The following is a 14,578-nucleotide window of genomic DNA, read 5'->3' as shown; positions in this document are numbered from 1 at the left end:
TACCCTATCCCTATATAGGGCAAAATCATCACAGTATAGTCATTGAAAGCATTGTCTTATCACTGCCTTAAAATGCTGGAAACCAGGATTGCTACAATGAAGTACTCTTTCTCTTCCTCCTCTCATATGTGTGCAATATGATTCCACCCACGATCTGGCTTCGGGACCGTCGCGGTTAGGTCGCCGATATGAACCTGAGGTCTCCTCCCTCTGAGTACGAGACTCTCTACCGACAGCCGGGTTTTCGAGGAGACTCAAAACTTCGCGTGCACGAGCAACACCGCGAACATCGCCACGATAAGGGACGCGAGCGCGGCTGTCAGGAAGCCGACGCGGAAGCGCGACACCGGGAAATTTCCATCGACGAGCGCGGCTTGGATGGAGAAGTAGCGCGAGACGCCTGCGACAATGTCAATGTATGGCCGTTGGGTTGGGCACAACAGCAGGGCGCACCGACGGCGAGCAGGTAGAGCGCCAGGACGATAGAGGCGATAGCGAGCGGGCGGCCGTACGTTTTTAACCGGCCGTTATCGGTCCGTAACAAGCCTAGCTCGGTGTCCGAGCTCGAGACGAGGAAGAGCTGCACGAGCGCTGTATACTGCCATCAGCGAATAGCTGCACGTGCCCGGATAAGCGCTCACCGACGCCGGCGGCCGCGATGGCGAGGCTGGTGCGGACGTACGCGAGGAAGGTCCGCTCCGAAGCGAGGTGGTCGCGCGCGACGCTGCCGCGGTTTTCCAATATAAGCAGGGGCACTCCGAGGCGGTTTTTGGGCGTGAGCCGCGCGCTGCGGACGGTGTCGTGGTCGTCATCCACGTCGGGGTCGTCGTCGAGGACGAAAGAGCGGAAGGACGGGCGGTGCGTGAGGTGGATCACGCGGTCGCCAAGCCCGCTCGTGTCGGCGTCACGGTCCGTGAAGGAGTGCAACGAGGGGTAGCTGGCGGATAGCAGCGGCGTGCGGTCGTCGTAGTTGGAATGGCGCGATACTGGCGTGCCAGCGGCCGTGCTCATGGCGGGGGTCATCGCCCCCCCTGACATCCACGCTTTTGCGCGATCCCTGGATTAAAAGGCGTCACCCGCTCCCACGATCAGCTTCTCCGCCAGGATGTCTGCGTCGGCGGAGATTGGCACCCCGGGCCGGTGCACGCGCTAAGAGCAGCGTCGGTGCCAGTGTCGCGTTCGACCAGCCCGTGTGGGGCTTAGCAAGTCGGACGCGCATGAATATATATATATAGCTCACCGATGTGGAGCAACACACACTTTTGGAGCTTGCACTGCACGGAAGCTAAAATGATAGCAAGAAGTTAATCTCGCTTCGAAGAAGCCCGTCGTGTGATGATTGACACAGTAATTTTGGCGAGCCGGGCCGTGGCCGATCTAAAAGGACCTACATATGACGCAGGATCCGTTTTTGTTTCTGCCCTGGGTCAACCGGCACTGGTGGCTTGATAATTCTGGATTTTCCCCAGACCTTCTCTTCTGTAAGTAAAATAAAATGGAACTATAATTCCCCAAAATATCTTAGTAGTAACCTCATAGTTGTCACATTGGGGTTTTGGGGGGGAAAAGGCAGCCCAAAGCTGGACTTTGTGGTGGCAGATACAGGTCTAAATAACTGGGGCAGTTCTCACACAAATCACAGGCCCTGATTTCCATGCATATTATTACTCTTATATTAAGCAGATGCCATGTGAATGTATACACATGTTTGGCACAGGCCTTAGCAATTCATTTGCTCCACATTTCCATTTTTGGAGTCACTGCTGTTAAAAACCCAATTGGTATCAAATGCTGTAAAATGTGACCAATCCTAATTGAGATATGAAGCTGTACATGATATATTGCACCCAGTACCATAAAAACATTATATGCAGGGCTATTTACCATGCTGACAACTCGATATGCACTAAGTACTCTCAATTTTCCCACAAATCACTAAGTAAGTATATAAATTTTACTGAGTTGGGTTTCAATCTATGTAGATCATAGTAAACCAGATATTTAAGCAGGTTATTGTGCACCTATTCTTGTAATCAGTGGGATTTCCTTTATAATTAGAAATTCACTTTATTCAAGTAATATTCAAAGCTGGGTCGCAGCCCCAGCCCTGTCTAGTCTATAATATGAAAACAGCTTGGATCTTGTAGTAACAGAAAGTCATGTGAAAAGTCATATGTTTTGATTGATGGCACGTGAAATTCACATGCTACCCCCCTTGGATACCGCCTGCTGGCTGCAAGCCGCAGGCAAGTGGCTGTGTGGGCGCTGCAAAAGTTCTTTTATATGCTCCATGCCATAGGCACGGACATTATACTTGTGACTCGGAAACTACCTTGTTTGGTAATTTCCATTTGAGTCATGTGCACAGAAATCCGCGGCCTTAGTTTAAATCCAATTGGCTGACCACATTTGGCACCAGTTTTCCAACAAAAAGTCTTACTTTGGGCCCCCCCGTTTTTGCTTGAATCCCCAGTGTGTGTAGAGATCCATCTGTCACCTGGTAGCTAGGTAGCTCAGCACAGACAGGCTACTACTGTACTATTTTACTCAGTTCGAATGACAAAAATGCCATGACATCTCATACGAAAATTTCAATTTATATGATTTCCTTATTAGGCAATTCTTGGGCGCCGCAAAAAAATTACCCTTTTGGGACGTGAAATAGCAAATCTGGCATGACATTCGTATGATTTCCTTATTAGGCAATTCTTGGGCGCTGGAAAAATAAAACAAAATACCCTTTTGGGACATGAAAATAGCAAATCCGGCATGACATTCATATGATTTCCTTATTAGGCAATTCTTGGGTGGCGGGTCAATTAGTGGTGGGGTGGATTGACCCGGGTTAGCAGGCAAGCGTGACGCCGCCCAAGCAGCGCGCCAGCGCTTGGAGTCCCAAGCACAGTGCTCGGACCCCCTCCGCATAGTATATAAGCCGCCTGCGAGCGCTGTCGAGACTCATCGTCTCACACTGCGCTCGCAGGTAAGTCAGTCTCAGCTATCATACTTTCTCCTCGTCTCACACTGCGCTCGCAGAACAATTCGTGTCATTTAAATTCTTTACAACCGTAAACCGCTGCCACGGCTAACCGACGTGAGCCTTATCGCGTCCGAGGACGATTCGCCACTCGACCTAGCCGTACTCCTTCCCCCATCTTCTCCGAAAGACCCGAGACTCCTGGGACCCCCCTTACCCCGCGTCCCACTCAGCTTCTCACGATGGCAGACGGCGAAGCCTCCGGAAGCGGTAATGCCGGCCCCAGTGGTGGCGCAAACAGCCCACCAGTGCCCACAACCGAGGAGCGGCTATCTGGGCTGGAAGCGCAGCTTGCCGCGGTCCTTATGGCAATCCAGCAATCCGTGAGGAATGCTCCGCCAGACCAAGCCCCGGCCCCGGCCCCGGCCCCGGCCCCGGTCCCACCACCACCAGTAATTCCCGTGGCCCAGCAGCCTGCGCCACAGTTTATCGCACCCCTCGCGCCGCTCAACGCGCCGACAGGTGCGTCACCGTCCCTCCGATCCCTCTTCCCCGATATCGAGTCGGCATGCATCACGGCCCGGGTCATTTCACATGAGCTCAAGGCATCGGATCTGTACAAGCTGGATAGCAGAGTGAAGGATTCAGAGGCGACTTACAGTCTCAGCGCGGCAGGAACATTCGAAATGAATGTCTCCAAACACAAATCATACAAAAACCTCAACTCCGTCCTCTTCCCTCTCCACACTTTCTTCGCCATCCTCACGGCACACCTCCCCGCGCGTGTGGGAGCAACGGCGTACTTCTACCGCTACCTTACGCACATCAGCACGCTGGCAACAGAGTATGAATGGGCGGCGGTCCTTGAGTACCATACGCTCTACTTCAATCGGGCGGCGGAACGAGATGCTGGAGGGGTCATACGAAGGATGGGCGGAGCCTGAAATTGGACTTCTCAGCTCCCACGTGTACCCGCACCGGAAGCCGATCTCGGTCAGCGCCAAGGCCACGTCAAAGAAGCCGCCAAGCTCGACGGATCCTTGCCGCAACTACAACCTGGGTAAATGCGCGTCTCCATGTGCATGGGGCCGGCCCCACATCTGCTCTTCGCCTGGCTGTGGCAAGGAGCACCCACTCACACAACACAAATAGGGATCTGGCACGATGTGCAACGGCACGTCGGTTGCACGTCGCAGCCACCCCGCAGATGATCCCACGCCAGACTCTCCACTGCCTCCACTCCCACACGGCAATCTCTTCCCTCCTAGACATCCACCGCCCGCCCGTCCTAACACTGATCCGCGCGCAAACACAGCACCACCGGGCAATCATGACACGCCTACAATCTCCTCCGTCCTCAACGAGGAAGCCTGGGCTTTTTTACCTACGTGATTATCCAGACAAACAGTTTGTACGCTCCTTACTACACATAATACGACATGGTGCCAATCTTGGATTTACGGGTGACAAGTCAGCAGCACAACAGTGCACCAACCTGAAGACAGCCTTCAGCTCCCCTCTCGTCACGAATGCTCTTTCCGAAGACATTGCCGCGCAAGTCGCCAACGGGCGGACAGCCGGCCCGTTCGCTGATCCCCCTTTCGACAACTTCCGCTGCTCCCCGCTTGGAGCCGTCACCCGCAAGCGCGCCTCGAAGGTGCGCCGCATCCACCACCTCTCGTGGCCGCACGGACGCTCCGTGAACGATGGCATCCCCGATGCCGAGGCCAACATCCGCTACGACATGATCGACCGCGCGATCGCCGATGTCGTAGAAGCCGGCCGCGGCTCGCTCATGGTCAAACTTGACCTCGAATCCGCTTTCCGCCACATTCCTGTCCGTCCCGAGGACTGGCACCTTCTGGGGTTCATGTGGGACGATGCATTCTACTATGACATCGTCCTCGGTTTTGGCTGCCGATCTGCGCCATACATATTCAACCTCTTCGCCGAGGCGCTACACTGGATTCTCCAGCGCCATCTCCCCGCCGCGATCCGCCACTACCTGGATGATTTCCTCCAAGTCTTCTCACCCCGTGTCCCGCGACCCCTCACCGAACGAGCACTGGAGTGGTCGCTTGCACTTGGCGACCAGCTGGGCCTCTCCTTCCAGCCGTCCAAGATCCTCGGGCCCGCAACCACAGTAGAGATGTTGGGAATCGAGATTGACACCGTTGCGATGGAGGCACGTCTGCCAGCCGACAAACTGGCTTACTTGACCTCTCTCCTGGACGAATGGCATCACCGGACTCACGCCACGCTTCGAGAGGTCCAGGAGCTGACGGGCTTCCTTCAGTTTGCATCGCAAGTCGTCCCCACCGCTCGGGCTTTCATCCGGAGCCTTTACGATTTTGAATCATCCTTCACCACTCCTTTCTCACGCCGGCGCATCTCCAAACCAGCTCGTCGCGACCTTGCCTGGTGGGAGACTTTCTCTGCCGCATGGAATGGAGTCCGACTACTCGCACCAGAACAACGCACGCTCCATGTCTACACGGATGCTAGTGGAACCAAGGGTCTCGGGGGACACTTCGGTACTCACTGGTTCTCCATCCGCTGCCCGCAACGTTACCGCAAAGATCACATCCAGGTCAAGGAAATGCTAGCCGTCGTGCACGCCATCCAATGTTGGGGATCCGAGTTCACCGGCACTCACGTTGTCTTCCACGTCGACAACGAAGCTGTTCACGATGCTATCTCCTCCCTAACCATTCGCTCCGCCCCCACCATGAACCTCCTCCGCAACTTCGTGGCACTTGCATGCCGACTCGATTTTTCATTTTCCTCTGTTTGGTTATCCTCCGCTGACAATTCAATTGCTGACGCCGCTTCTCGATTTTCCTTTTCCCGCATGTTCTCCCTTGCACCCTACCTGGAACGACAGCCGAGCTCCAAAGTCCACCAGATTGGTGGTACGAACAACACGGCAATCTCCCAAAAACCGTCGCATTCTACCTTTGGCACGGCCTCGCAAGTAACACACGACGTACCTACTCCACAGGCCAAAAATCCTTCATCAACTTTTGCAAGCTCCACAGCTTGTACAACAGTGACGGCGCCATCCTTCCTGCCACTCAAACCGCCGTTATGTCGTGGGTTGCCAGCCTTGCCGGCCGAATCCAGCCCAAATCGATTAAGGCCTACCTGTCCGCCGTTCGTTCCCTCCATGTCGACGCCGACCTTCCCTTCACTGCATGTGAATCGCCAGTTGTTCAACGCCTCATCCGAGGCATCAAGCGCTTCCACGGCGAGAAGGACCGGAAGCCCGTCCTTCCCATCACCCGCTCCATCCTCACCCGCATCCTTGCCCAGCTCCGACCCGGAGCGGTCCCGGGCCACAGCACGCTCTACGCCGCCTTCTGCCTGGGCTACGCCGGTTTTCTCCGCTCAGGGGAAATCACTTCGGGAAATGGCAAGGACGCCAGCCTTAATCTCACGCGTAACAATGTCCAGTTCTTACCCAACTTTGAGCACGCTGAATACATCCAGCTCACTCTTCCCAGCTCCAAGACTGACCCCTTCCGAAAAGGCGTCACTCTCACTATCGCCGCAGTCCCCGGAGAACCCACCTGCCCTGTCACAGCGCTCAAGCGTAGGGAATGGCACGGGTATACCCACGGGTATCCGAGGGCCTACCCGTACCCTTACCCGCACAGCCACAGTACCCATACCCGCGGGTACGGGTATGGGTTTACCCACGGGTGGCGCAGGGAGTCAAGAAGGCATGGTGCCGAGACTGTGATTAGTGTCCAAAGTACGCCAGAAATGTGCGGTAAAAATGGAATACAAATCCAGACTCGAACGGAGAACCTCTTGACCACCAACCACGAGGGAAACCAGCTGAGTCAGGAAGCGACGGGTAAGGGCTGCACTGACCCGTACCCGTACCCGCACGGGTAAAACCCGCGTACCCGCGCGGGTATGGCCTACCCGTGCCATTGCCTACTCAAGCGCCTTTTCTCCGAACTACCACGAGCCAACAACTCCCCGCTTTTCGAAGGACTTGACGGAAAGCCCCTACACTACAAGACGTTTGTCACCGGTCTGCGTGAGGCCCTCAGCGCAGCGGGCATCAACCCCTCCGGATATGCAGGCCACAGCTTGCGCCGAGGAGCTGCCACAGAAGCCGCCGCCGCCGGATGCAACGACTACGAAATCCAGTTACTTGGACGATGGCGTAGCGACGCCTACAAACTTTACATCGAGAACCCACTCTCCCGGATCATCGCGCTATCCAGACAACTTCACATGGCCCACACACACACCATCCCTTTCGAACCTCCGGCTCTCCGGCACTACACCTCCATGGCTTGAGTTGGTCCCCGGACCGACTCGAGAACTTCGGACCCCAATATAATTGTGCCCAAACTCACTCCTCGCCCGATTCCATCACCATCTGTCTTCCTCTCCCTCACGACATCCTCCTCGCGTCGAAGGCTAATGGCGGGTCAATTAGTGGTGGGGTGGATTGACCCGGGTTAGCAGGCAAGCGTGACGCCGCCCAAGCGCGCCAGCGCTTGGAGTCCCAAGCACAGTGCTCGGACCCCCTCCGCATAGTATATAAGCCGCCTGCGAGCGCTGTCGAGACTCATCGTCTCACACTGCGCTCGCAGGTAAGTCAGTCTCAGCTATCATACTTTCTCCTCGTCTCACACTGCGCTCGCAGAACAATTCGTGTCATTTAAATTCCCCACCCTCCATCCCTACTCCATTTACACTCCATTCTACTGTCTCTCTTCTCCTCAGTCCTGTATGTCACTAGTCCCTCGTAGTTAGGCTTGAGTTGGTCCCCGGACCGACTCGAGAACTTCGGACCCCAATATAATTGTGCCCAAACTCACTCCTCGCCCGATTCCATCACCATCTGTCTTCCTCTCCCTCACGACATCCTCCTCGCGTCGAAGGCTAACGCCGGAAAAATAAAAACAAAATACCCTTTTGGGATATGAAAATAGCAAATCCGGCATGACATGCAAAATTTTTTGTATAATATGGTGAGGGGAGAATCCACTCTTTACGCCTGTTCTATTTGCGCCCTTTGATCCGTGTGGCTGAACCCGGGCCGGCTTCCGTCACACTGGCCTGCCAGGCCAGGCTAACCAGGTAATCAGCCCCAACAGTGGTCTTCAGCACTTCAAAATAGTACTGGCCTATTATGATATTATTATTATGCCAAATTTGTAATAATAATATCATAATATCATAATATGGTCCTCTGCAGCATGATATATTCATCATATAATATAATAATGATAATAATAATAATGGGAAATATCATTTCATAAGTTTATTATAATATGTTATAATATTTCATCCTGCTGTAACAAACTTTTAGCATTTTCAACCTTAGTTTTTAGTATATGGTTTAGTATTTGTAAGGGCAACCCTAAAAGCCTGAGATCAAGGTCCTGGCACTCTTGCTTTTTCTTTCACAAAAAGTGTATCTTTTGCTGCGTTGAAAAGGTGCAGCAAAAGCAGCACTTTCCTTTTGTCTTTCCTGCAGAAAGAATATCTTTGTGAATCAACAAAGAACAGAACGAGAGAACATCTTTCTGTGCACCTCTCTGCATCATTGAAATGAGTTCTTTGTGTCGCCCAAAAAAGAAGTTTGAAAGACAGAATTTCTGGGGAGCTTTCCATTTGCTCAAAAAGGTCACCTTTTTTAGTAGACAGAAAGACATGCAGAAAGGCCATATTGTAGATGACTTTTCATGAGCAGAGAAAGATGACTTTTTTTTTCAGCTGAAAGGATGCAAAAAGTAACTATTTTTTGTTTCTGTTTCCATTCAAATGAAATATTTCTACTAGAAAATATGGAAGTAATTTTAAAATTTTGAATTTGCGGTGTAATAAGGTCCTTAACAATGAATCTGTTTCATTTCCTTAAAGCTCATTTGCAATACTTCGACTTCTTGCTCAATCATACTTTTCACCTCAGCCTCGTCTTTACCCTGCATCCGTCCAAACACTCTTCGCGCGACATCGACCAAGGCCGCACAAAACGCCCCTGCGCCCTCGTCCAGGCGTAGCGGCACGGCAACATACCGGATGTCCTCTCCGTCAAAGACCTGCAAGACATGGAGTTGAAGCCGTCCGCCAGATAGTGTCGCGCGAGCCATTAGATCCTCCCATTCCGGCCCGTCATCCGAGAGAATCCTGTGAATCCCCCCCGGGACGCAATCCTGGGGCAGCGTGGAGAAAACCCTGATGCTCCCTGGGTGGCGTGTGTAGTTGAAGAACACGTTGATAGGGCGGTATCCCGGCAAGTCGGTACTGGCCAGTCCGAACTCAGTCGGGTATTTCACCATCAGTTCGACGTGCAGAGTGTAAATGGCGATCCACCGTTTATGGTAGTCGTTATTTAGCAGCGCCCGGGTGTACAGCCGTTCGCGATAGGGAAAGCGGTCCTTCGCACAACCCGCTGCAAAACCGAGAAATGTTGAATTTAATAGAGCCAAGAAGACGGTCTGAAATGACGCACCCAAGACCAGAGTGCCGTTCCTGTAGAAAATGCAGTACTCACGGTGACCGTCGGTGCGCCTCCAGTCCGCGCGCTGACATTCCTTGGAGCAGTAATAAGTTGCCTGACATCCAGAGCAACGTCGGAGCACGATATCTGCAGAAGAATTTCTCCGGCACTACATCTTGAATCAGCCGAAGACTTATCTCGATGCCTCTATGTTGGCACTCACATCCGGGTTATCACACACTGTGTGTCGATATGACTCCTCCTCCTCAGTGATCGCTATTCTTTCGCGCACCAGGCTGATGAAAGAAGCCCACATGGGACGTAGGGTGCTGATTTTGAGCGGCTCACCGGTGGACAAATTGTGATGCCTTGACGGTAATGCGAGGAGTCGGTCGTAAGCAGGGAGGAGGTTCGAGCGCGTGAGTAGCTCGATAGGAAGCACTTGTCCCAGCAGGATGTTGACCACCATAGCAAATTTTTCCGCCGCGCCGTCCAATTCATCGGACTCGGAGTGGTCTAGCCCGCCTACAAGAGCCTCGGCGTAGATAATGAGGTCGAAAAGCCCGTGTTCCAGCGCATCGTCTATCCAGCCACAACAGTCGCCGTGGTTATTCGAAATGAAGCAGACCAGTATGTAGAGACAGTAGTGGATCACGTTCAACCGACTCCACCCGTCATCTGGGCTAAATCGTGCTTCGTCACCTGGACTGGCGGCGTCGAGCGCCACAGACATCAGCGTAGGTATGAAATTCCGTTCGAGAAGCTCTTCAAATAGTTCTCCCCAGTCATAGCCCAGCCACGGAGACCCACGTGAGTGACGCGGGGATGCCGCAAAGTTGTGTGCACCGAGGAGAAGAAGCAGGAATGACCCAAATAGAGTTACTCTGACGCTGGAACGCTCGCGTTGAAGTGGATCCGTCGGAGAGCTGTGCTGCTTGCCAGTGTCAACCAGAGTGTTCAGCGCACTGTCGATTAGGCGCGCCACGTCAGCAATGGAGCCTCCTGCACCGGCAACGAGTTGTTTGAACCGGTCCTCGGAAGTGATTTGGAGACACAGCATGATGCAATCTAGTCCGGGCAGCAAGGCGTCCGCGTCGTCTACCGCGTCAGCGAGTGCGGGATAGATTGCCCAGATCCGTATGATATGCTCCAGGAACCGAGGTGTATCAAGTAATTGACGCGGGAGTTGGGCTTCGTCCGAACATACCAGGACAAATCGGATGAATTCGAGGGTGAACTCTAGTTTGGGCTCCAGCGCGTCGCCATGAAAATGCGCCCAATGGTCGACCATGAACCCGTACCACGCAAAAACACGCGGGAACAAGTAGCAAGCAGTTTCCGCACCGCCAGGCACATCGTCGAAATCAATTTGGAAGACGCCGGCCACGGCAGACGTGGCGCGCGAGATGCGTTTGGCGATCGGAAGGTCGAGTGTTTTAAAGTCATCGACGGAAGGCAGATTTGTCGATTCGAGGTGGACAAAGCAGACCGGCAGCAGACCGACTGCCCGGGCCATTGGCGGGTCGCCGTCAAGATACTTCAGTGCGCGTTCAACGGTAAGAGGATGGGCATCGCGCTTGTATGCGTCCCTTGCAGTCAGCTGAAGTATGGGATAAAAGAAAACAAAAATAAGTTCAAACAGACATCATGATCAATTGTAAGCATCCACACCTTGAGAGATAATGGCAAGACGTTCATCGCCTGCGCGGTAAGTAGGGAGGGTATTGGATTATCCTTGTTCATAGAATTCGCCGGAATCAGGAGGATGTGATGGTCGAGAAGGAAAAAGGATGTGATGTGACCTGGTGGGATGTGACCTGATAGTTCTAACTCCAACAAGTCACCAGTTCAAACACGAAGCAAGCTCAGGATGAGCGTAATACTAATAGCACAGGTTGATTCATATATCGCACTGCAGTCTCTAAGAGATTTAAATGCATACACTGTAAACAAAAGACTACGAATCGAAAAGGCGAAAACAAAGAGTACGGCGTGCAAGCGCGAAGAATGCAGAAAGAACGGGCACATGGCCGCAGTGCTAATAGGGTATACGGTAAGTAAAGGGATCGGCAGTCGGTCAGGGTGATATTCTACATCGTTCTGTGCTTCAGGCTCAAATCGCCATCGCGGTGTAGCCCGTCGCGTCCACCGCGCGCGAGCTCACCCGCTTCGTCTTCAAAAACGCCTCCACCGTCTCGTCCGCGCGGCGCATGCAGTCAATCGGAATCAAGCCAACCAGCGGCTTGCCTTTCCCCTTTCCCTTCCCGCTCGGGTCCGCAACTGGGTCCACACGCTCGACCATCGCCCACCCGTCGTCGTACACCGCAAGCACTTTCACCTGGTCGCCCGCCATCACAGTCAGCTCGTCCTGCAGTGTCTGCTCAAACGGCCGGAACACAGTTTCCACCGCAGAGAATTCAGCGGGCGGGGCCGCGGCGAAGGCGTCAGCGAATGGGTTTTCGTCAAGGGTGGGCAGGGAGGTCACGCGCATCGTGGGCGCGGTTGGCGAGGGTGTCCGGCTGTCACGCGCCGGTGGCTGGGGGAAGGCAAACGACTCCGAGGGCGAGAAGGGCCGGACCGACATGGGCGTGTGGGCGTCCGCAGTGGGATTCGTTATCCCCTCTGTGCGGTCGTAGAGCAGATATTGCGCCTCAGCGCTGGAATTGCTGAAGTTGCTCCCCGCGGAAGTCCTCCGATTGGCGTCGGAAAAGACATTCGAGTTCTCAATCGAGACGAGAAGGTCGACTGGCGCGGGCGGTGCGAATGGTGAAACGGGGGAGATGGGCGAGATCAGCTGGGTGTTGCCGGCGCTGCTGGGGTCGCCTTTGGGCACAGTAGCGGGTCCACCACGGATTTCGACCATGGCGGGTACTTGCGGGACATCGTTGTCGTCAAAGGTAATGGAAAATTCGCCTATACAGTAACGCGTCAACGCCAAAAACACAGGTAAAAAAAGAAACACACTGTGGTCAAAGGTGGTGCCAAACGATGATCTTATGCTCCTCGTCGCAGCGCTTTCGCCAACAGTGGCATTATCGCTTCCGCCGCCCCACTTCTCTGATGGACTGTCTCCCATTCCACCAGTCCACCAAGTACGTCTTGCAGCTTTCTTCTTCTTTGCGCGGCGGCGCATTAAAACAACAATAATAGCCACCACTACGAGCGCGGCAAGGACACCGATACCAGCGACAGCGCCAGTAGAAATACCGCCCTTCTTGTTCGCAGAATTGTCGTTGTCGTTGGTGCCCGTGCTCCCGTTGGCGGCAGGGTCGGTAAAGAGCGGCAGGCCTTCACTGAAAGTAATCGACCCGATAACGGGGACGGTCTTGCTGCCCAGGACCACGAACGAGGTCGGGCCACTGGGCTTGGGGATGTGCGAAGTCGGGTTGGGGTTGGTGCCCGCGGCAAGAACCCCGCCTGTATTAGTCTTGGTATTGTGTGTGGGGTCATTGTCGTTGGATGAGTCGGGATTAGCGGGTTTCGAGGGGTCGTCGGGGGAATTTGGGTTAGATGACGGGGGAGCATTGGGAGATGAGGGGGAAGAGGGGTTGCTCGGGTCGCTACCACCGCCCCCATTATTATTGCCACTCCCGCCATTTCCATTTCCACTTCCACTCCCGCTCCCACTCCCACTCCCGCCAGTGGGACCAGCAGGTGGATTCGCTGGCACAGACGGGTTGTCAGGGGCCTTGGGCGTTGTCTGCGGCGGTGGCGGGTCGTTCTTTGGAGTGGTGGTGGTTGTGGCCGGATGGGTCGTGGTTACAGTCTTCGGTTGGCCTCCCTGTAGTAGGGTAACAATATCGGTGACAATGGGGAGGTCTATGGGCAGCCCGAGCAGGCCGCGCTGGTCGAGCTCGCTGTCGCGAGGCTCATGCGGAAGGCGACGCCGCGAGTGGCGTCGAGAAGCACCAAGGGGCTGCATACGTGGTGCTTGTGGGTGGCGTTTACGAGACCCCGCAAGCTTTTACGAGAGCCGTTATTATGGGCGCTCGCTGTCGTCGTCGTGGGCTGGCGTCGGTAAGCGCTAAACGCCCAACGAGATACGGGTTGGAGACGGAAAAGAGCGTGGGGGCTAGCCAGAGGCGACTAGGGTAGAGATGGCGGTAGAGAAGAAGAGGCGAGAGTGGACGAATTGGCGGGCGTGGGGGCGTTTGTGGAGCCCATCTGTATTGCCGCCAGAGGGGGAAGTCATGGAATAATCTAAAGAAGAAAGTTTACGGAGGCTTTCATTGATCTGGTGATGGCTCGCTGTCGTCCGGTGTTTCGGGCGTCGATCATGGCCCGCGTTTTTTTGCATGACGACAGCGGGTATTGAAGGAAGCTGGCTGTTGGCTGGCCAGCTATATACGGACTTGGGATGTCTCCATAGAGAGCGGCAGGGAATGGTGCGACCCACGAAAATGCAGGCCTCAACGACATAAACTCCAACATTGAGTGGCAAATGGCAATTTCCGCCATTCCTCGGCCCGGCCGCCGTCGTCATGCAACAGCGGAGAGGAGCATCACGTTTGGTGCGGTACTGATGCCGAGGGACTTGCACAAAACTTCCACTCCTTTCGCGCCGGCTCGTGGCATGGCCGAGAACGAACGAGGAACAGAGGGAGACACCCACAGCCTGAGCGCATAGGTATTGCCCAGTCCCCGCGCCCCTGTAACGCCCCCGACTTCCATTCGATAAGACAATCTCCGAGCCGCCAGGAGCTTGTGTCGATGCCAGTATGCATGCCAAACAGACGCGCAGGCTGTTGCGCATGCACTCCCGCAACCACTCCGCACCCTTGTTCCCACTACATCCGTCCCCTTGTTGTCGCCGGGGCCCTTGTCCCATCGCATCCCATGGCCACCCCCCTTCTCTTCCATTTTGCTCCCAGCCCCCGCCGTGGCCTGCCCGTGCCCTTGTGTCCGTCGCAACTCGGTGCGAACAAACCCAATCACGCCATCACTGATGCTCCACAGCGATATGTGTCCGTGCCGACCATCGTGTGAGCAACAGAACAACGCGCGTGTGCCGCGGCCATCGTTGCAAGCGCTGTAGTATTGGCAATACTGTAGGGCCCGGGGAAGCCGGCGAACGAACAAAGAACAACCGCGCCCAACCGCATCCGTATTGCAACAGAAGGTGGTCATGTCAG

At 54.5% G+C, this 14,578-nt stretch overlaps 4 protein-coding genes across 4 annotated transcripts; 1 reads left to right on the top strand and 3 right to left on the bottom strand.

The window, feature by feature from the left end:
- Positions 1 to 254: 254 nt before the first annotated feature.
- MIND_00910400 (uncharacterized protein) lies at positions 255 to 1,038 on the bottom strand (the record flags this gene model as incomplete). Its single annotated transcript, XM_037365741.1, has 3 exons — positions 255 to 400; positions 454 to 591; positions 642 to 1,038. The coding sequence occupies 3 exons, from the start codon at positions 1,036 to 1,038 to the stop codon at positions 255 to 257; spliced, it is 681 nt and encodes a 226-aa protein (XP_037217153.1).
- Positions 1,039 to 5,828: 4,790 nt separating this feature from the next.
- MIND_00910300 (Integrase/recombinase xerD like protein) lies at positions 5,829 to 7,291 on the top strand (the record flags this gene model as incomplete). The annotated part of the gene is made up of 3 exons (XM_037365740.1): positions 5,829 to 5,951; positions 6,008 to 6,569; positions 6,978 to 7,291. The coding sequence occupies 3 exons, from the start codon at positions 5,829 to 5,831 to the stop codon at positions 7,289 to 7,291; spliced, it is 999 nt and encodes a 332-aa protein (XP_037217152.1).
- A 1,544-nt stretch (positions 7,292 to 8,835) lies between these two features.
- Positions 8,836 to 11,189, bottom strand: MIND_00910200 (uncharacterized protein; the record flags this gene model as incomplete). Its single annotated transcript, XM_037365739.1, has 4 exons — positions 8,836 to 9,398; positions 9,459 to 9,615; positions 9,670 to 11,046; positions 11,118 to 11,189. 4 exons carry the CDS (start codon positions 11,187 to 11,189, stop codon positions 8,836 to 8,838), a joined length of 2,169 nt encoding a protein of 722 aa, XP_037217151.1.
- Positions 11,190 to 11,559: 370 nt separating this feature from the next.
- Positions 11,560 to 13,368, bottom strand: MIND_00910100 (uncharacterized protein; the record flags this gene model as incomplete). The annotated part of the gene is made up of 2 exons (XM_037365738.1): positions 11,560 to 12,359; positions 12,411 to 13,368. The coding sequence occupies 2 exons, from the start codon at positions 13,366 to 13,368 to the stop codon at positions 11,560 to 11,562; spliced, it is 1,758 nt and encodes a 585-aa protein (XP_037217150.1).
- Between the last annotated feature and the right edge of the window lie 1,210 nt (positions 13,369 to 14,578).

Source organism: Mycena indigotica, assembly GCF_014461135.1.
Source record: "Mycena indigotica strain 171206Taipei chromosome Unknown Mind.scaff0008, whole genome shotgun sequence".
In the NCBI taxonomy this organism is placed as follows: domain Eukaryota; kingdom Fungi; phylum Basidiomycota; class Agaricomycetes; order Agaricales; family Mycenaceae; genus Mycena; species Mycena indigotica.
The sequence above is the reverse complement of the archived record's forward strand: the minus strand, read 5'-3'. Positions and strand labels throughout refer to the sequence as shown.